This window comes from Struthio camelus, chromosome 2, assembly GCF_040807025.1.
Source record: "Struthio camelus isolate bStrCam1 chromosome 2, bStrCam1.hap1, whole genome shotgun sequence".
Lineage (NCBI taxonomy): Eukaryota > Metazoa > Chordata > Aves > Struthioniformes > Struthionidae > Struthio > Struthio camelus.
Genome location: NC_090943.1, coordinates 21162766 through 21185805, shown reverse-complemented (window position 1 = coordinate 21185805; position 23040 = coordinate 21162766). Strand labels below are relative to the sequence as shown.

General features: G+C 41.1%; 1 protein-coding gene across 3 annotated transcripts in view; it reads left to right on the top strand.

Moving 5' to 3' along the window:
- The window catches only part of ARMC3 (armadillo repeat containing 3), a 71265-nt gene that overhangs the window by 39452 nt on the left and 8773 nt on the right, over positions 1-23040 (top strand). For 2 of the 3 annotated variants that reach the window (XM_068934571.1, XM_068934570.1), the window contains exons 12-16: positions 9064-9313; positions 10502-10638; positions 14389-14557; positions 15434-15534; positions 16638-16733. In XM_068934571.1, coding sequence (XP_068790672.1) covers positions 9064-9313; positions 10502-10638; positions 14389-14557; positions 15434-15534; positions 16638-16733 — 753 coding nt within the window. Of the gene's footprint in view, positions 1-9063; positions 9314-10501; positions 10639-14388; positions 14558-15433; positions 15535-16637; positions 16734-18228; positions 18319-23040 lie in introns of all 3 variants that reach the window. The other variant, XM_068934569.1, reaches the window with a different exon arrangement.

Genomic DNA, 23040 nt, shown 5'->3' with positions numbered 1-23040 from the left:
GTAATAATTTGTAGTGTAGATTTTATCTTTTTTCTAATTTAATAGTTCCTCTTTTTAACAGAAGTTTGTGTCGCTGAAGGAGGGAATCAGCAATAGACTTCCACTAGCAGTGTTGTGTAAAGGTAATGTGTCTTAATACTGACCCCTAGTGACAGAATTAATTATGTTTTTGAGCTACTGTTCTGCGAGGTGAAGCAATTGTGTTGCTTTTCGTGGTTTGTGTCGTTACTTTTACATCAGCACCCATTCTGCAAAGCCCTGTACAAATACAAACAGTTAATTCCTGCCATGAATAGATAGATTCCTGTTGTGACTTTCACTTACTGTGTATCTGTAGCATGATAGGTGCTTTCCAAAGAGAGAAGGCAACACAGTCATTACTGAAGAGCCACAAGCTTTTTTCTTAACACCATGATAGTAGTTTACAGTTTACATTTTGTTTATTTTTGAACAATAAAACTATAAAAACAGCCACAGTAAACTGTAAGTTACATAATAACTTCCATTGAAAACTGCAAAATGTGTTACAATAAATTTCTCCCTTGAAAAATGTCAGTAAAGCTGAATCAAGGTCTAATATTGTGATGTTGTTCAGAAATGGGTCAGCGCTATGACTTTAACATCACATCAGAAGACTGATACAATTTATGGACAGTATCCTAAATCATCCCCTGCCGGCAGGTGCAAAATACTTCACTCAACCAGCTGCTGTTCTCTGGTCCTTGATTTGTGAAGGTGTGGCTATATGGAAGGTGTGGCTGTATGGCTCCTTCTTTAGACTCAGTCATTGTAACTGCATTTTGTTGCCAGTACAGCTTTTCTTTTACCCAAACAAATTATTTATGGATTTTCCTGTGGTTTTTTTAACTGTGATGCTTATCAAGAGGTGTATTGAAGACAGAGACCAATATAATGTATTCATCCCTATCTGTTTAACACAGATTTCATGTCACAGCATCCTCAGGTGCATGAAGACCTAAATGTATCCAAAATAGTTTTAGACAAAAAATGGAATACTTCTAAACTGGGGATAATGTTAATTGTATAGAAGTCCTACTCAGTGAAATATAGCAAAATCTTTTGGGTTGTTGCACCCTCTTACTTGTTGCGCTCTCCAGCTCTTGCAGTATGATCACTATTTTTCTGAGCTGTGGAAGTCTGGAATTTCATTCAGAGCATGTGTGTTGTCACCTGTAACTTCCTAGGGTGGATTTCTGTGGGATGAGATGAGACGTTTCCCCTCTTGGATAGGAACTGTTAAGCCTAGGAAAGAAAGCTGTATTTTACATAGTGGTGCAAGTACCCCGATTTCTCTTGGCTGTGTCCCCCTAGGATGACATTCACTGGTATACACTGAGGCGAATTATATGTTTTCATGAATTAAAGGTGGCAACAGTCATTTTACATTTCAGGAGATTTCAGGAAAATTTATTACTGCTTTTACATGTACATTTCCTTTGTAGCACATTTTTATTATGAATATAATTAAATATATGTTATTTAAGTATATGTTTGAACTTATTACGGTATAGTGCAAGTTATGTATTCTGAATATATGTAAGGAAATGGCAGGTTTATGGTTGTTCATACAAGCTGAATGCGGTGCTGCTGTGAATGTGATCTGTGCACTGACAGGTTAGACACACTGACCTGCACACGTTATCTAATTAGAGGCTGTCATACACACAAGGGAATAAAATTAGGCTTTCACAAGTAACTTTAAACCTTTAGACTTGCAACATCAGTAATGTTACCTTAATGTAGTATTGTGTGTGAACTTCCTTAGAGATTAATTTTTAGGGGATAAAATTATGGAACAGTTTCACCACTCTGAATCATTGTAAGAGCCTGAATCTTTAGCAGGGCAAAAGATTACCGCCATTTGAGATAAGTTAATGGTTGTCAGGAGAAGACTCATCCGAAAGTGAAAGATGGGGTCCAGCTTCACAGTCTGAGCAGTATTGCAGAGGGACTGGCTCAGGACAGTTTAGCTGTCCTTTCTCATCTGGTTCTTCCAAAGCAGAAGCGGAGCCGCTGGAGAAATCCCTGTGTTCAGAGGAGTTATTGCAGGGACCTCACGTTGGCCCTTTCCTTCCTTTCGTTACACCTCCACGAAAGCTCTTCCAGCTTCCCGAATGTTCTCTGTTATTTTGCTTTTGTAACAATGTGGATTCCAGATCTCAGTTTGTGCTGCATTGTTGATTTTTTGCGGGTGCTATTTTTTGGATCAGTAGAAAAGAGAGAAGGGGATAGTGTTTTTTTCATGAGCTTATCTTGGCTGAAACTAAATGGGATTTTAAGGGGGAAAAATCTTTCTTCTTGATGAATTTAAAGCCTTTCTGTTGACAGTGAAAGTGTCAGAACTTCTTCATAAAGACTGCAAATAATTTTGTAATTGAAAGACTTAGATATCATGAATATATAGTTCATTACCAATGCCCCTGTAATATTTTAAATTAGGTAAACTACAGTTTTATAACTGAGATCTTTGTAACTGTCAGATAAATTCAATGATGACATTAGAAAATATCAGCATATTTCTAAACGAGAGTCTGCTATTACAGTCTCTGCCAATCCAGACAGTTTAACGTCTGATTGCTTCCAGACCATGAAGTTTATTGAGTTTGGGGTTTGTTGTTGTTTTAACAGGGTACTTGTCTTTAAAAAATAGGAGTAGACGGTTCTGCTCTTGAAATGAAGAATGAAATGGTTTGTTGGTATAATCAGTATTTTTACTGTAGCACAAAGGGGCCCCAAACTGTAGATCAGAGTCCCTTGTGCTAGATTCTGTTACTCAAAATAATCAAATTAACATTAATTTCCCAGCTATAGTGAAGAAAATGGAAATAATGTGAGTCATTAACTAAAATGCAAGTGGCTATATACAGCAGTCAGTTGCTTTTGAAAATAATTAAATCCCAAAGTGAAATTTTTTAGTAAATGCAGAAGACATTTATTGAATGTGATTATTCTGATGGTATAACAAGGTAAATGAAGAATTAACAAACTAATACATTTAAGGGATAAGAAAGGAATATACTTCATGAGGTTTTCAAACTTCTGGTTATAATGTTCTGGTTTTGGTCTTTGAAGTTGTTTACAGTCAGAAATTATGTAATTGAGCAGGATCAAAAGTGCCTTGTGTGAAAATGAAGTCATGCGATTTAACACAGATAAAGCTTGATTTTAAAAAAAAAAAAGTGTGTGTAATTAGATGCATAATTCTTATGCATAATTTACATGCAATTATGTATGAAAATGAGATATGCACATGCATAAATGGCTAGCTAAGCACCTCACACACAATCGCAGTAATTTTCACACAAATTAAACATGCAGTTGCAAATACATTTGGAAAATGAAGTCCATAAGGAGTCCATTTGTGAGGAGGTAGAATTTGATTTTTTTGGCGGGGGAAGAAATTGTGTTAAATTCTTCTCAATGAGGAAGGGAAAATAAACAGCATAGAATAGGATCAGAAATAGAATTTAATATAAATCAATTTACATTCAGTAGTGTTGGAGGGAGCACAAAAGAACATACTTTATCATTTGTATGGAGTGTCAATCCTGCAAGGGTTAATTAAGCAGAATCCAGCATAAACAGTAGTGTGAAGCTGCACCGCTCCTCTTCCCCTCTGACTTCCCCTCCATTTGAATTTGCTTAGACTTAATCTAAGCAGGTTAAAAAGGTTTTTGAGGAGCAGTCTCAATGGTTTCTGTCAGATCTTTGAACAGTAATACTTGCTTCCTCCATTATGCTGAACCTTCCTTTCAGGAAAAAAAGCTAGCTGGACCATTCCCTATGCACTATCTAAGAAAGTAAATAATTCATTATCTCTCTTGCCAAGGCTAGGGGAGGCTTTGTCAAGGACCAGAGCTATTAAGCTTGGTGTAATGCCAACAAAGATGTGGTTCTTGTCCCAGAGAGCTTGCACTCAGTAAGAGGAGTTTTTATCTGACTTTTACTGATGATTGTTTTCACAACACTCTCAACCTGTGTTTGAGCTTCCCTATTGCACCCTGGGCAATTAAAGTCATCAAATATTCAGTTAAATGAAATGCATATGCATCTCCAGCTTAACCACTTAAAAAATGTTCTTCTTGTGAAACTTTTGGTAACAGTCTTACTGTCAACTTTGAGTATAATTTTGCGGCAAAGACAGTGACTCCTTGCTACGGATGAAGAAAACATTTGTTTTCCCCAAATTTCAGCATGTATTCTTTGAGTGCTGAACAATCTCTTACAGAATTTTCAGGTAAATATCTTAATGACTTCTAAGTTAAAATGTATGTTTAAAATTAAACCTTTAAATTTATTTAATATCAGGCCATGTAATGCTTGCCTTTCCAGTGACACATGAGAAAAATATTTTATATATTCTTGAATTACAGGCAGTTAAAGCAATTGAAATGTAATCAGAAGAATTGTACTGTTTCACTACAAGGAATGGTTAAGGTCATTAGGCTGCCTTAACCATGTACATCTATATTGTTGCGTGTTTGAATTATTTTAACTTTCATTTGAGCTCTTTATTTTCTAGACCTATGTTGCTTGGGGTTTCTTATTTGTGATTGAGATAGTCAGCCTCCATTTTTCAAAGGAACATAGTGATGTTTTGCAAATGTAATATCCTTTTTATTCTATGTCCTTTCCTTTTGCTTAATCTTTTCCCTCCATGATTAGGGAACTTGTTTGTGTGTTTTGGAGCTGTACACAACATGAAGGAAAAAACAGCTGTGGATTTATATAATTTACTCCTTTTCCACATAAGGAGGAGTATACCTTTTCCAGCCAAACCAAGGCTCTCTTGTTCCTTGAGGATGTAGCCCTGACTGGGAGCAATAATGAAGTGCATCATCCCTGTAGGAGGTGTCTGAAGTGGAAAGAGTACATCCTGGAGGCTGGAGAGAGGCTAGTGCTGATCTATGTTAGGCAAAGTCAGTGCTGGTCAGTGCCATCTTCCTTCGACTGCTGTTTCTTTGTACTAAAAAACTGCACAGTTACTGTATAGTTGTGTGATCTCTGTGTAAGATTGAAGGGGACAAGGACCACCATACGTGGGTCTTAATGCTGTAGTATTCTAACACCTTAATATCTTAAATATATTCCTTCTTTTAACTCCCTTCTGTGATTGAGCACTACTGTGTCTTTGTAGTAGCTGGAGCTCTGTGGCCCAGGGAGGCTATGGGATAGGAATGAACTGAGCTATGGATTGCCCATTCTTCCTTTTTCTCTCATAACCTCTTCTGTACGTATTTCTGTTAGCAGCATACAGTGTTGCCCTTAGGTGTCCTAGCCCCTTTTAAAATCCAATTCTCCAATATATTGATTACCTTCAACTGTCATTACCTGGTTTTATGACTCTCAACATGAATTCTTTTAGGTTTGTGATTCGTTGTGTTACTTGATGAAGCTATAGTAGTGAAACCACGATTCAATATGAATCTGCACTAAAATAGAGCACAGGATTGAAATAAATATGTATGATCTTCTAAATCAATGGTTCTCACCCTTTTAGAGGCTCAGTGGCACTTGACAAAATTGGCTGTGCTCTGTTCCTTGCTGAGGTCGGCTCTGAACATGAGGAGCTGGAACCTTGTTCTTTTGTTAAGTATTTGTATACTTGCTGGATATGATGCAAATTATAGTCATTCTGCTTATAATGTGATTGGCTACATCTTTCAGTTCCGTGTATCATCCCGGAATCATTCTATTAAGAGCTATATGCTTGTAAGGATAGCCTAAGGAGGCATACATGTGTTACCAGGTGTAGCATAGGAGTAGTAAGTCCAGTCTTTGCAGAAGTGTTAGATATGCTACACCTGTGAGGTGCAGTGATGCAATTCATGTGTGCGGGTCTGTCCCATAAATCCTGGAAGAACTGGAATTCATTCCTCTATATCCACTGTACAGGGAAAACGGTTGTGTTTTTTTTCCCCTCAGTTAAGCTATGTGTGTATATAGTGTGAATCTGATGCCTTATGGACATGGCTTACTGTACATGGCTGTGTGCAGGTGCGGTGAGACTTTCCCACACTTTGTCAGGAGGTACATCATATCATTGTTACATATGTGCTGTGAATCTGATGTTTTCCTGAAAACCTGTGGTACAGATGCTGTATGGCTGATCCTTACATGTGCAGCCAATGTGTCCAGGATGTCTTTATACAGAGCAGCCTGGATAGAGCTACAGCCTTCCTGGAGCTGGAAATCTGGTTAAAATTCGTGGTGGGGGGAGAGACAATACGAGCCAGAGAACCTAGAAATACAGTGGTCTCACACACAAAAGTTAAATTTTCAGCTGTTCTCCTTTATCTGGTCAAGGAGGACAGGGGAGGGAGGACACTCAGGTAAGGGGAAATGCAGCTAATCAGGGGCACTCTGAGGAGTGCATTGCAGAGGGACATCTGAAAGCATGGAATTCACTTCTGTGCAGATACCGAAATGCTTGCATTAAAGTTATTAGCGCTTCAGGAGTATTAATTATTTTAGGTGCAGAACAACACCCAACAGGCCCCTATACCTTTATGCTGCACCCAAGCTAATAAACCGAATCATTTTCAATACCTAGATTGCTGCCTTCTCCCCAGTTTTCCAAACTGAGGACTGCGGCCTGCCCAACAGCCTTCATTACACCCAAGGCCGAGCACTACTTGTGAGCTGCCATCACCTTATAGTCAAGGGATAGAGATGAGGCTACAAACCTAGTCAGTCTTTGCTGATTCATTCCAGGTCTGTTCAGGTATATCTGCATTCCCCCCTTCTGAAAATACGGTTCAGAAACACTCACTCTAACTCTGCAGTAAGCTCTGCACCATATTACACATGCACTGTGATTATATGCTATGGGTTCGCATGTATCCTGCTGCTTTGTATCCTATTTGCACCAGAGAATGATCAAAAGCATTCCTGAGGTTTCATGCTTTTATGGATGCCTTGACAGTCTTTCATAGCATAACTGTTTCCTGTTTATGTAGTACTTGTAAGCTTGTGGTTATCTTGTAATTGTAAAAGTTACCATAAGAGTAATTAGATTTTTGGTAAGAAGCTATAAAAAGTAAGATTTGCACATCAAGATTTCTGTTATTAATGTGTTGACAGAAAGTTATCAAAACTTATAAAAACTGTATGCTCTTCTATTGCTGAAGTGCTTAGTTATGCTTCTACAGAGCTGAGAGAGTTTACTATGCTTTTGATATAGAAAATGTACTAAAGTTAAGATATAAAAAAGCAGTTGCAAGGATAATTCAAATTGCCATCTGCACTTTTCCTTTGCTAACAGTATTGCCAGCTTTTGTTTAACAAACAGATGAGCCCAATATAAAATTACTAAGAACAGATAGTAAGTTGGACATATGCCTCAAATCATTTCATCAAATATTATGCACAAACTCATAAGGAAAAGAATTCAATTTTTATTATGTTGTGGGGTATAACAATGTTGGAAAAAGTAACACTGAAATGAAAGCTAAGACAATGGCAAATATATATTAGACAAAGAAATTAGCTCCCATTGTTTAGTAGAAAGCAAAGTCTTGGCAAGAAGGCAAACAAAAATATTAAGTTTTGGAATACCTTATGGTATTTGAACAATGTAAACTACATTTGTATCAGTTGTCTTTTTTGCCTATGGCAAAGAATGTGCGAGGAGCTGGTAACCCAGAACTGTATGCTTTTCCAAAACGTGAGATTCAGGTTTGTTAGAGCATTGTAGAGTCCCTTCAGCCAATCCAAGTTCTCTCTTTAGGGTCTGCATCAGCTATAGTCGAGGGTTTACTATTATTATAAGCATTGTTACCAGCTGCTTTCAAATATGTTCTTTATCCCAGATATTAAATAGGAAGTTGATTTTTTTTAAGGCACTGTTCAGCTGAGTGCAGGAAGCAGAATAGCAGTGTTAGGATGGAGCGCGCATGGGCCACTTCCCTCTGCTGTGACTGAGATGAGGACCCACATTACTATTAGTTTGTTAGCACGTCTGATTTAAGTCATTTCCAAATGTCCCTGTTAGTACAGCTGTCTGTACCTCCTGCTGAGGTACCTCCTACCTGAAGTTACTGTTTCCTCAGCACTGGTGCTTCAGCTCTTTTGTTTGTCTGTTCTCTAACCTAGATCTATGAGGAGATCCTTGATACCCCCCCCCCCCACACACACACAGTGATCTTCCCTCAGTTTTGTTTGCAGACAGGTGGTTTGCAAGTCAGGCTTAGACCGGGCCCACACTGAGGGTTGGCTCAGCGCTGCTGAGGAGCAGCAGCCTTCAGCAGTGGGCTGCAATGACCAGCTGGGAGCAGAGGGAATATTTAAACTGGATCTGCTGCTGATAGCCTAGTAATGTGGAACCACAGCCATAAGCAGCCCAGAGCTGTGCGCTAATGTGTCTGCTGTACTCCTGCTGTCTACATCAGCTCATATGGAGCTAGCTCCAGAGTCCCTGCACTGCAGTGAAGTGCACCACGCAGACCTGCTTGGTAAGAATGGCAAAAGTTGCTGCGTTAGCTTTATGCCACCCAGGTTTCCTGACACAGAAATTTAAGGAGACAGCACAAAGAGCAAAAGTGTGATGCTCTCTGCACTATAATCCTCCTCTGACAATGTTAGAATGATTTTGGAGAGAGGTGATGAGCTTCTGCAGAGGTGTGTGGCTGGAACTAAAGATGCAGAAGTTCTGCATCTTTGAAAATATGCAAAATATAATTCACTTGTTCAAAAATCTCAGAAAGAATCGATGTTCCAGCAGGTTAAAGAGTCCAGAAGCTTGTGAATTGTTTCATCTGCTTAGGTTTGATCTCCTGAGCTTCACACTGTGAGTCAAACCAACCCATTTATGGCATCCAAAAGAAGGGTTTTCACATTTCAATTTTTAGTTTCAATGTCATATTGTAATTTAGAGTATACACATCAGCCTCGTAACTTACTGCAGATAAGCAATATTTTAAGCAATATTTTATGAGTGTTCTTGAAATGTAATACTGATTTAGTTGGTAAATATAACACATTAAGGAAAAAAAATGGTTCTAAAATAACTGAGATTTTTTTCCCTCTCCTTCATTTTACTAGTGCTATTGCTGAGGCTGAAGGAATTGAGCCATTAATAAATACTTTGAGTGCTCAGAGAGATGGAGCCATTGCTAATGCTGCTACAGTACTAACAAACATGGCCATGCAAGAGCCATTCCGTCTAAAAATTCTTAGTCACGGGATTATGAGTGCACTTGTAGGACCACTGCGCTCTACCAACAGCCAAGTGCAGAGCAAAGCAGCGTTCACTGTGGCTGCATTTGGTTGTGATGCTGATGCAAGAACGGAGGTAAAACTACTCTACAAGGTTATGATTATTTATAACATTTATAAATCCTAAGGTCTGCATTATACTTACCTAGGTTATTTGTATTTTGTATGTCTATCTTTAAAAGTCATTTTGTTTCTAGATAGTAACTAATTTTGTGCTTTCATCATAGGCTTGTTCAGCTGAACTTAGCTAAATTTGGCATGAGACTGGAAAGGATTTTCTTTAATTTTTTGCTTTTACTGCTGTGTTTGCTTTCACCCAGTTCACCTTTTATGGCTTTTCGGTGGCTTTGGTGAGCTTTAATCAGGGCTATATCAGAATCCCCATGTTTCTGAATGTTGGACATTAGTGTTTCCTTCAACAGGGACCATCAATTGTATTTTGAAGATCAACGGTTCTAGCTTGTTCACCCTCCCTCAGTGTTGTTTTACTGTCCATTTTCAAGGCCTGAGTGGCAATATCTGACTGATTTATGAGATACTGGATGTGACTGGATAAATGTAATTCAAATAAAACTGAAAATGTAATTAATCCCTTGGTCGGTAGCATCTAGCAAGTTGAACTTATACCTGTTTATTGATGGTCATGATATTTTCACAACTAAGGATGGTGCCATGTACATTCATAGATGATAATCTGAGGATTACTCAAGTGTCAAGGCTGTTAATTAGGACATGAATAGATAGTTTACCTTTTTCAGTGTCGTTAAAAAGTATTTCTCTTCAAAAATCCAAATGAGCAGTATTTCCTCTAGTCTTTAGGAAAGATGTTGTAGGATACGAGAGAAAGGATGTTCATAAGATTGTCATACATACAGTACAGTACAAATTCAGATATATTGTGATATAAATTAGCTACTAGGAGGCAACAGAACACAGAGAAGAAAGCTGCGTGCTTCTCCACGGCAGCCACAGGATGGATAGTCTGTTCGGTTTCTACACCGCAATCAAATAACTGAAAAGCAACCAAGAACCAGAAGAGAGGGGTGCACTGGACTGCTCTGAAGCTGTCTTCGGCTCCAGCCTCTTTAGAGTTCACAGAAGGAGAAAATGCCCATAAATGGCCATTCTGCCATATGCTAGACAGCGTAGCTTGTCTACAGGGCTTAAATGTTTCAGAAGGAGAATTTCATAGACTGAGCTTCTCAGGGTAAAGGAAATCTGTTAGCAGTAATGTTGCCTTTTTTTCTTCTTCTTTTTTTAATAGTTAAGAAATGCAAGTGGGCTGGGACCACTCGTCAAATTGCTACATTCTAAGAATGAAGAAGTCAGAAGAAATGCCTGTTGGGCTGTTACAGTTTGTGCAAGTGATGAGCTAACAGCTGTTGAGCTATGTAGGCTAGGGTGAGTAGATACAGTATCAAGGGGCAGAGGAAAGATTTTGATGAAAGGACTCTTTCAAACTCAATCTTTACATATTTATTGGAGAATAACAAAGTTAAGACATGTTTTTTTTGTAAGCAAAAATTACTTTTACACTAAACAGATAAAATGGTATTGGTTTTAAGTAACAGAAGTATGAAGAAAAAATGCTAGCCTGAAGAGAGAGGTATCTGTTTGGAATTATAGGAACATGTATTGTTTCTGTGATTGAACTAGATTTTATGTTGAAAACGTGCTTATCAGTCAAAATTAGGGACTACAATGCCATAGACATACACTGAAACTTTAATTTCAGTTTTTTAAGTTCAACATACAGTGAATTGTGCTTATTACACAGGGGCTGAATTTGGTCTACAGGCTCTAGTTAACTGCAGGTAAACCGTTGAAGTGTCACACAGAGGAGACTTTATTTTATTATTTCTTAGAAACTCCAAGCTGCACATATTAATATCTGAATTAAGAAAGCTTAAGAATTATGACACAGGGCTCTTGCACAGGGTGATTCTTTGAGTTATTGTTAAATATGTGTAATTGCCCTACTCCCTCTGCTGGACACTTCTCCGGTTACTGCATACGCACATGTAATCTATCTGCAGCAGGATTCTGCAGGGTCAGATCCTTAGAAAGGTAGGTCTGGACAGGACCTCAGAGGTGATGCTGTCCACCTGCCCATCATAAGACTGAATCAGCTTTGCTGACACATTTATATTTGTTGAGTGTGTTTGTAAATACTAATTCTGAGCAGATTTCACAACTCGCTGAGGTAACCTGTTCCAGTGCTTAAGCAGAAGTTAGAAGGGTTTTTGGGTTCTAGATGTCCCTTATAGTAAATCAATCCAATTACATCTTGTGCTACCTTCAGTGGGATTGAATAACCACCTTTTTATAACAGTTTAAGTTTTTTAAGCTATTGAATTTTTTCATGGTCCATATTTCTCATTTTCTCTTTCATGATAAAGTAAAAGCATTGTTAAACTTTTCATTGTTTTGAACTCTTGTATAGTTTTGTCATGGTCTCTGAATTTCTTTCATTTATTTATGCCATTTTAAGTGCAGTCTCCCAACCTGGATGAGATACTTCATTTGAGCTCATACCGCCATCAAATACAGCTCTGTAGTTATTTTCCATATCTTGCATATAGCGCTGTTCATATTTAATCCTTTCTTTGTGACAATATCAAAGTAGGACTCTAATTTATGTATCCTTCCAGTTTGACAGCATATTATTGATAATAATGCATTAAGCACAGTTTTTCAACCAGTCAGGCACTACTTCATGTTATTTTCATGTAGATCATATTTCCCTGACTAGCTCATGAGTATTCAAGTAGGAATATGTGAAAAGACATATTAAAGTCAAAACATATCTCAAAGTCAAGACATATCTCACATCTTCTGCTTCTGCCTATACATTACATCGGTTACCCTATCATGGAAAGGATTAGATTGGCTTTACATGATTTATTTTTGACAAATACATAATGGCTATTTCTTACCATCTTATCTCTTGCATGCTTACAAACTGATTGTTTCATAATTTGATCCAGCGTCCTTTGGACACTGACATTTGGCTGAATGATCTCTGTTATTTCCTGGTTTTTCCTTTTTAAATGTAGATACTATATTTGTCCTTCTCCACTCTTCTGGGACCTAGTCTGTCCTCCCTGAATTTTCAAAGGTAATTATAAGTAGTTCAGAGGTTGCTTTTGCCCATTTGTAGAGTACTCTGGGGTAAGTTTCCTCAAGCACTGCCAACTTTGTCTCCTCAGATTTATTCTAGATTTATTAAGCCTACTGTGTCTACTTCCTTGTTAATATTAGTTAGGCATCTGCTTTCAGCCTTTTTATGAAAATTGAAGGAAAAAAGGCACCAAACATTTAAGTCTTTTCTGTGCTGTTTGCTATGAGCTTTTTCTCCCACACTGAGTTATATGCTTATGTTTTCCTCTCCTACTTGTGGTATAGGATACATTTCATTTTTTTCTTTTCAATCCCTGATTAGTTGTATCTCACTTTGTCTATGGTCTTTTGGGTCTTCCCAGACCGAAGCGTGTCCATGTTCCCATTTCTATATGATTGCTTTTTTGGTTTTTGGTCCTAGAGAACTTTTGATGCAGCCTAATTTGTCCCTTACTTTTCTGCCTGTCTTTTCTTGACATTAGGATAATGTGCCGTCGTGCCTCCAGTGTTATCTTTTTTAGTGTACTCGTTAGACTTGCTTGCACTCATTTTCCCCATTAAAATTCTTCCACTTATCATCTTACTAGCTAATTTCCTGAGTTTGTTGAAGTATGCTTCCTGACAAATAACCCGTATAACCTGAATATGACCTGGAATAACCTATTCCACTATTTTCTCCCATGCTATCTTCTTAAAAAGAAGGTTGTGACTTGCCTATCTGAAAAACTTGTTCTCCGGAATTCACTTGACCTGTCTTCAGAGGTCTGCATCATAAATGTCCACAGCTGAGGTTCCTCGTGTAGTTCATAGAGAGAAAGGGCACTCTAAAGGCACAGTGTATATATATAGTATGTGTATGTATATGTGTGTGTGTGTGTGTATTTTATAAACATATATATTATAACCAGTACACACACATATTGACACATTTTATGTAATTTTATGTTTATGTTATATATATATACATTTATACAAATGTAAGTGTAAGTGTAAAAGTATGTGTATATATATGTATGTGTGTATATGTGTGTATGTGTGTGTGTGAATATATATAAAAATAGTTCCTTAGGATGTGAAGAATCGTGCCTTAGATTCCATGACTAAACCACTACTGACTATATAGTCCTTTCATGGGTGGAGTGAGTTTTTGCATATGTGTACACACACACACACACATTTGCTTTGTACACATACACACGTGCGCATGCACACACATATATACACGTATATAATAGGTACATATCTCCCTCTTTTTTCTGTCTTTCAATTCCTAAACAGCTTCAAAGCGGCAGCAGGCAGTGCCTCAGTGCTCTTTCCTCCTGATTGAGTTTCCATTATCTTCTTAGTGAGCTTCTCCACATTTCTCAGCTCAGAAGTTATCACGGGTTTCAGCACTAGGAATGGCTTGAGGAATTCCTGTCCTCTCATGTCCCCACATATCTGCTTCGCCCTCCATGCTGCAAAAGTGTTGCGGTTTTGATCTTGCTGACACAACTGTTCATGTGGCCGTGCTAATCCAAGGTTAGCAAACCTCTGCCAACTGCCCCTCCCCAACAGCCAGTAACAGTCGTAAAACAAGAAGATTCACACATTTCATAGTACCAAATTGGAACTGATAAGTTGCATTACAAGTTGGAGAAAGAGAGATTTCCTGAATTATACCATAGGGTCAGCTCTGCACATTATTCCTTTACTCTGCTTGTATAGTCTTATTCTCAGGTTCTCTGTGGTAGCTAATATCTTTCTGAAAAAAGGTTGGCTGTGGCATCTGGTCAGCATTTCTTTATGTAACTGTTTAACTGTCTAAAGGAATTGCTTTTGGTTTTGCGCGCTGCAAGGCATTTTTTTCTCCTCTAGTGAAAGAATTGTAGGTAGCACAGTCAGCTCTTTGCTGGCCCACAGGGCAAGAGGCTAGGACTTGGGAATGAATCTGTGTCTTGGGCTCGGTAACGCTGAAAACCAACTCTGAACTGTGTAATAACAATTAGCTGGTACTTAATGATGAATTAGCCTTTGTGTTTTGTTGAACAGGGCTTTAGAGATCCTAGAAGAAATCAATCTGTCAACGGGGCACAAAAATAACTTTAGTGAAGGAGCTCTGGAAAAGCTACTTGATAATAATCTCTCCCAAAAGTACAGCCAGATGGGATATTTATCATCAAGTAATATTATTACTAATGGATTCTATGACTGTGGTCAGGTAAGCTACTTTCAATAAATTACTTTTCTTTGGAGGAGTAAAATTTTCTTCTCAGTTTACAAAAAGGGAGAAAGAGGGATATCGCAAAAGCCAGAATCTGGCTGCCAAAAATACCTTTGCATCTTTTCCTGTCCTGCAGTTTCCTAGCTTTTATACTGACTTCTTTTGATTATCTTTTCCATGAGGGTGAAACCTCATCATCTTCATGCCATCCCATAGTTGGGATCTTCTTCCCAGTCCTATGTAAGCTGTGCAACTCTTGTTCCATTTTGGATCCTTCCTCAGACATTACGCTCTTTTGGTGTCTTTCACTGCAGTATACCTAAGGCTAACCTGACACTTAATGACCCATGGACTTTTTGTTTTTTTATTTTTACTTAAGGAAGTAAAGAGCTCATATTTTTACCTTTATTATGACCCTTTCTCTCTTTAAAGACTGACTCCATTGTGTATCACCACTTAGTGCTGTGTTTGATTTAAATTGGAGAAGGGATTTTCAAAATGCCCAAATGAATGAGAAATGCCAGTCTTATTGAAAATTAGTAAAATGCGTGCTGCTAAAGCGTTTGGCTGCTTTTGAAAATTGCATTCTAGATTGTAGAGTCTTCAGAGGCAGGAACATTTCTTTATTCGAGATCTAAGATGATATAATAACAATAATTAAAAATTAAATTATTTGTAAACTATCTTTCCTAGGAGGATTAATGAAGTAACTGATTTCATATATTTTGAATGTTTTTAATAAGTTCTCATATATACTCTTCTCTTAAAGATTTGGAATTTTAAATGACTCTTTAAATATATTTTTAAAACTATATTTTCTATTCAACTTTAGATGAACAGAACCACTGAACTTTTATTATGATTTTGTTATAGGTACAACCTGGAGTGAAATTTTTATCTTTGGAGGAACTGAGTACACAAGAGCTTACTGATCGTCGGGCCATAATCTTCATTAATGCTAAACCACAGGACATGTGAGCCACATTTGATCTGGCAATTTTCATTGCAATAGCTTACCTTTTTCATCTTTTCCACTTTTTCCACCTTTCAAATAACACAAAACTGCTGTGATGTTTGTACTGTGAGAGATACATTTTAATCCTAGCACAGTGCTTTATGTCCTAGGAGACAAGAGATTTGTATTTTATAAAATAAGAATTTTGATAATTACTTTTTTTGTCTAGACAGAAAAGATTTATTCGATTGAGTTGGTTTTCTTGGAAAACTTACCCATTAAGACTCATTCATTTAGCAAACTTTTTATTGTGGATGGTGGGACATCCAGTGTTTTGTTAGTTATAGCAGAAGTTAACAAAGGTTCATCTAAGCTCAATGTCAATATGAATGACAATGAAACCTATGATTTGATGATCCTCTTGTGTCAACAAATACATGGAGTTTTAAGCAGATCATCCCAAGAAGCAGGACAAAGCCAAGCATCGAAATTTCAAACTGCTTTCAGTATTTGTAGTGCAATAACATAAAGAACCTAAGTGCATTTCTTCTCTATTTAAGTTGAAGCCAGCCTAACAAATCTTAGATTTGAATGCAGGAAGTTGGTATTTGGCTTGTTTAACTAGAAGTCATTTCCTCTAAACAGTCATACAGATCAAAGAATACTCTACCAGTATTTTGCAAGTCCAAAACCTTCTTCTCTGTCAACACATCACATATTTGGTTTACAGTATCATTAGCTTGCCTTTTAAGATTGTACATGACACTATAAAGATGTCTGAGAACATCTATGACAAATTAACCATCCACACTCTTTGCTGGTTCCTAAAGTTGTCTTTAACTATCAAGTTTTCTTTATTTTACTTTGATATGGCTTCTTGCCTTTGTACCTTGTCAGCAGTCTTACTGCCCAGTTACTTATGTTTTCATCATTGGTAGCTCGTACCTCATTTTTGACCCCGGAATGAATATCAAGTTTACTAGTTGTTATGTTATTTCTTACACTTCCTTCTTTCAAACAAATATATTTACTGTCCTTTAAAATTAGAAGCCTATTTGCTGAGCTTAATATGAAAATACTATTTCTACAAATGCTACATAAAAATATCTTGTTCCATTTCAGTGTCCCTGTAGTAGAGGAAAAGCCACAAGATGCATCTTACGAACAGACTAACTCGTCGTCTTCTACTTTAAGAAGAGGCAGTAGAGAAAAAGCAAGGTATGGTCTTGAGGTTATACTGGATGTCAATGCTCTATTTTTGTGTTAACATCAGAAATAGAATTCTGATTGAAAATATTGATAGGCAGTTTCCTAACTGAGTAAAAATGCTCAAATATAGTGTTAAGCAGATTTTCAGAGTCTTTCACCCCCTGATTGCAGTAATCTTCCTCTGTCTATCTAAATAGTTATTTGTTCTCCCTCCCCATGCTGTATTTGATCATCTCACAGTTATTCAGCTGTTTCTTCTGTCCGTACCACTCGGAACCAGGGAAATCTTGTTATTGCACAGCTTGAAAACCAAGATACAGGGAAATAAGGGTAGAATTTCTCTCTCAGTTTAGAACCTAGGTCCACAAAAAGTTCCTATGCTGCCTGCATGCATCCTTATTTCTAGATTAAAATGACAGTAAAATTCTGTGACTAAAAGCTGAGAAGGGTATGCCCAGAACTCTCTCAGTTTTGACAATGCTCAGCCTACAAATGCCTAGCTCATGAGGGGCTCACTCTGATCCATACACTAGATACAATCCTACTTGTCCTTTTCATGGAACTGATCTCATGGACATGTTTGCTCATACCACATATATCAGAATCTCTAAGGCTGTGGGAAGTTCATTTCCTTCTTTTACAGAAAGAGGTGCCCCTCTCACCTGAACGTAGCTGATCTCGCGGTATTCGGCGTGCAGCTGTCTTACTCCGTTCTGTTGTAGCTGTTCGCTAATGATGAGATAGAAGGAACAGAGCTTTCTACTTTGGCTGCTAGGGCACTTCTCTGAGAGACTGGAAACCTGAGTTCTAGTCCTGGCCATGATGACCGTTAATATGAAATACTTAAACCTTAGTTTGTTAAACTGAACCGTGGTCTCCCAACTGAACCAGCAAGTCTTCGTGTAAAACAGTGCTACAATCATGACCGCAACTGGGCCTTTCAGAGAAGACTGGAATACATGCCTGATTCCAGGGGAAACATTCAGGATTCTGAATCGAGCCCAAACAGAGCCTTCTTGCAATCAATGGGATCGTGCCTAATGCTTGATAGGAACATGATGTAACCTACAGCCTCTACTCAGTATCTGTGTTAGCTGATTTACAGAGTTTACCATTAGTCGTGCTGGTTTCTGTGGATCCCCGTCTTGGCTTCCTAATTTTTCTTGTTTTAAAGTGTAGGGTGCCTCGGCCATACCTCAGAGCTGTGAATTCTAGTCAGTGATGGGTGTTATAAAGTGCTAAGTGCTGCAGGACTTGAAAAGGGAAGAGATTGGGTCCTTGTTGTAGGGACTGAGGTACTATGTTTTCAGTTTTTAGCTTGGAGCTCGTCCATGAACTATGATACGCTACCCCCTGTACAGGTGTGCTATTGATAGAGGTAGCAGTTGATTTCTTACACTGCTTTTATATTTTTGTGTGTATTTGTGTGTGTGTGTGCTTGAGAGATGAAATTTGCAGTAAGAAAGAAAAGAGAAAATTGGAACCTGTTTTGTGATCTCAATAGTTTAATGGCATCTCCAGTGGAAGAAAAACAGGAATTATCTGGACGAAGGTCTTCACTCAACAAAGGCAGTGCTAGAGAGAAAGTTTCAAGGTATTATATTATGAATTTATATATTTCATAATATATAAATTATTTCTGGGGACCCCAGAGGAACTAGACGGTGCTTGCTGCTAGCAGGAAGGGAGAGCTGGGCAAGGACTCCTGCAGGGGACCTTGACTTAACTTCTCCTGGGAAGTTCTAGCTAGGTGGGGCTGCTGCTAGCGAGCTCTCTGGGCTGCCCTGGTCAGAGGGAGTTGGGGCTTTTGTTTCAGGTGGCTCCTGATTGGGTGGGTCAAGCACCCTTGTGAGTCACTGCTAGGCAGAGGCCTATATAAGAGCCAGGCCTAGAGCACAGCTCCCAGAGCGCAGCAAACAGACGCAGCAGTTTGCGCAGCAGTTTGCGCAGAAGGGCGCCAGAAGGCAAAGAAGGCATTTCTCCATTTTGCACATTTTGCGCAGTGGTGTGTCCTTCCCCGGGGCATGGTCATGACACGCCGCAGAGCACGTTCCCCAATGGCTGCGGGAGGTGCTGCATTGGCTGTGTCTGAGGCCTCAACCCAGACAGACCCTCAGACAGCAGATGCAGCTCTGCAGGTGTCAGGCTGCAGGGAGTGTCTGGGGCCTCTCCGTGAGGCCTGGACTGACAGACAGCTCTCCTGTGTGAGGTGTGCTGTGGTTGACCAGTTGCGTCACCAGATAAAGGAGTTACAGGAGGAGGTTAGTAGGCTGCGTAGCATCCGAGAGGATGAGCGGGAGATTGACAGGGCGTTCTCGGAGACTGTTCAGCTCCGGGAGTCCCCTGCCCCCACTGCAGTGGAGGTGTCAGAGGGCTCAGCACCGTGTGTAAAGGTGCATCATAACGCTGTTGAAGAGGGCTGAAAGCTGGTGACCTCTCGTAGAAGGAGAAAGGCTCTTGCTCCTCCTCAAGACTTACCCTTGAAGAACAAGTTTAGCACCCTCCAAGTCGAGGAGGAGCTGGGCATGGCTCCAAGAGAGGCAACTGGCCTGGCAGACCCTGTGCCGTGCAGGAACCCCCGGAAGAAACGGCGAGTGATTGTTGTGGGTGACTCCCTGCTGCAGGGGACAGAGGCACCTATCTGCCGACCTGACCTCTTGTCCAGAGAGGTCTGCTGCCTGCCAGGGGCTCGAATAAGAGATGTCGTGGAAAGACTGCCAAGGCTTGTCCACGCGTCGGACTACTACCCTCTGCTGATCTTCCATGTGGGTGCTAATGACACGAAAGGCAAACTGGAAACCATCAAACGGGACTTCAGAGCTCTGGGAATGGTGGTCAAGGGTCTGGGAGCCCAGGTGGTTTTCTCCTCAATCTTGCCTGTGAGGGGAAAGGACAGGAGGAGGAGTAGACGAGTTTTCCAAGTTAACAGCTGGCTGCGCCGCTGGTGTTAGCAACAGGGCTTTGGTTTCTATGACCATGGGACCCTGTTTGAAGATCAACAGCTGATGGGGAGTGATGGGATCCACCTTACCAAGCGGGGCACTCGTGTCTTTGCCAACAGATTGGCCAGCCTGGTGAGGAGGGCTTTAAACTAGGCAAGATGGGGGAAGGGGAGTGGTATAGTGGCAGGGTATTCAGTAAAACACCGCTCAAGTCAGGATGCCTCCAGCGGGTGCATACAACCAGGGGAGACAGCATGGGACATGGCTATGGAGGATCTTCTTGCACCTCTTCTGGGAAGCCTGCGTGCTTGACTGGCTCTCTGAAATGCCTGTATACCAATGCACGCAGCATGGGGAATAAGCAGGAAGAGTGAGAGATCTGTGTGCGGTCGCAGGGCCATGATCTCATTGCAGTGACAGAGACATGGTGGGATAGTTCACATGACTGGGATGCTGTCATGGATGGCTATGTGCTTTTTAGGAAAGACAGGCCAGGAAGGCGAGGTGGTGGAGTTGCTCTTCATGTGAGGGAGCAACTAGAATGTATGGAGCTCTGCCTCAGGGTGGATGAAGAGCAAGCTGAGAGCCTATGGGTAAGGATTAAAGGGCAGGGGAACATGGGTGACACTGTTGTGGGGGTCTACTACAGACCACCTGACCAGGAGGAAGTCATCAATGAGGCCTTCTACAGACAGCTGGAAGAAGCCTCACGATCACAGGCCCTGGTTCTCATGGGAGACTTCAACCACCCTGACATCTGCGGGGAAGACAGCAAAGCTAGGCACAAACAGTCAAAGAGGTTCCTGCAAAGCATTGATGATAATTTCTTGACCCAGGTGGTGGAGACGCCAACGAGGAGAGGTGTGCTGCTAGACCTTGTACTAACGAACAAAGAAGGTCTAGTTGGAGAGGTGAAGGTTGGGGGCAGCCTTGGCTGCAGTGACCATGAGATGGTGGAGTTCAGGATCCTGCGAGGAGGGAGCAAGGCAATGAGTAGGATTGCAACGCTGGACTTCAGGAGAGCTGACTTTGGCCTCTTCAGGGACCTACTTAGGGGAATCTCCTGGGATAGGGCCCTAGAAGGAAGAGGGGTCCAAGAAAGCTGGTTAATATTCAAGCATCACTTCCTCCAGGCTCAAGAGCAGTGCATCCCTCTGAGTAAGAAGTCCAGCAAAGTGGGCAGGAGACCTGCATGGATGAGCAAGGAACTCCTGGCCAAACTCCAGCAGAAGAAGGAAGTCTACAGAATGTGGAAAAGGGGACAGGCCGCTTGGGAGGAATACAGGGACGTTGTCAGAGCGTGCAGGGATGCGACAAGGAAGGCTAAGGCCCAGCTGGAATTAAATCTGGCAAGGGATGTCAAGGACAACAAGAAGGCCTTCTTCAAATACATCAATAGCAAAAGGAAGACTAGGGAAAACGTGGGCCTGCTGCTGAATGGGGCAGGTGCCCTGGTGACAAAGGATACAGAGAAGGCAGAGTTATTGAATGCCTTCTTTGCTTCCGTCTTCACTGCTAAGGCCAGTCCTGAGGAATTCCAGACCTTGGAGACAAGAGAGGAAGGCTGGAGAAAGGAAGACTCTCCCTTGGTGGAGGAGGATCGGGTTAGAGATCTTTTGTCCAAACTTGACATCCATAAATCCATGGGCCCCGAGGGGATGCACCCCCGAGTGCTGAGGGAGCTGGCGGATGTTATCGCTAGGCCACTCTCCATCATCTTGGAAAGGTCCTGGAGATCAGGAGAGGTGCCTGAGGACTGGAAGAAAGCCAATGTCACGCCAGTCTTCAAAAAGGGCAAGAAGGAGGAGCCAGGAAACTACAGGCCTGTCAGCCTCACCTCCATCCCGGGAAAGGGGATGGAACAGCTCCTCCTGGAGGTCCTCACTAAGCATCTGGAGGACAAGAAGGTGATCAGGAGTAGTCAGCACGGATTCACCACAGGGAAATCATGCTTGACCAATCTGATAGCCTTCTATGACGGAAGGACTGGCTGGGTAGATGAGGGCAGAGCAGTGGATGTTGTCTTTCTGGACTTCAGCAAGGCTTTTGACACTGTCTCCCATCACATCCTCATAGGTTAAACTCAGGAAGTGTGGGCTGGATGAGTGGACAGTGAGGTGGCTTGAGAACTGGCTGGATGGCCGAGCTCAGAGGGTTGTGGTGAATGGCGCAGAGTCAAGTTGGAAGCCTGTAGGTAGCAGTGTCCCCCAGGGGTCAGTCCTGGGTCCAATCTTGTTCATCGTATTCCTCGATGACCTGGAGGAAGGGACAGAGTGCACCCTCAGCAAGTTTGCTGATGATACTAAACTGGGGGGAGAGGCTAACACACCAGAAGACTGTGCTGCCCTTCAGAGGGACCTGGACAGGCTGGAGAGGTGGGCGGAGAGGAACCTCATGAAGTTCAACAAAGGCAAGTGCAAGGTCCTGCACCTAGGCAGGAATAATCCCATGCACCAGTACAGGCTGGGGGTTGACCTGTTGGAAAGTAGCTCTGCCGAGAAGGACCTGGGAGTGCTGGTGGACAACAAGTTAAACATGAGCCAGCAGTGTGCCCTTGTGGCCAAGAAGGCCAATGGGATCCTGGGGTGCATTAGGCAGAGTGTTGGCAGGAGGTCGAGGGAGGTGATCCTGCCCCTCTACTCAGCCCTGGTGAGGCCTCCCCTGGAGTACTGTGTCCAGTTCTGGGCTCCCCAGTACAAGAGAGACATGGCACTGCTGGAGAGAGTCCAGCGGAGGGCTACCAAGATGATTAGAGGGCTGGAGCATCTCTCCTATGAAGAAAGACTGCAAGAGCTGGGCCTGTTCAGCCTGGAGAAGAGAAGATTGAGAGGGGATCTCATCAACGTGTACAAGTATCTGAAGGGGGAGTGTCAAGAGGATGAGGCCAGCCTCTTCTCCGTGGTGCCCAGCAACAGGACAAGAGGCAACGGGCAGAAACTGAACCACAGGAAGTTCCATCTGAACCTGAGAAAAAACTTCTTCACTGTGAGGGTGACAGAGCATTGGAACAGGTTGCCCAGAGAGGTGGTGGAGTCTCCTTCGCTGGAGATATTCAAAACCCGCCTGGATGTGATCCTGGGCAATATGCTCTAGGTGACCCTGCTTGAACAGGGAGGTTGGACGAGATGATCTCCAGAGGTCCCTTCCAACCTAAACGATTCTGTGATTCTGTGATTCTGTGAATTATGTACCTATGGGTTAATTTGGAACTGAAATGCAAATTGTTGACAGATGATAGCTACTGACTGTGAAGATTTGAGTTTCTGACTTAATTCAGGACCCAAATTGCAAGGTTACTCTCTCCAAAAGTTGTAAATTTACAAGGCAGACGTTTACATCTGGCTAATTATTTAGGCTGCAAGCTCTTCTGGAAT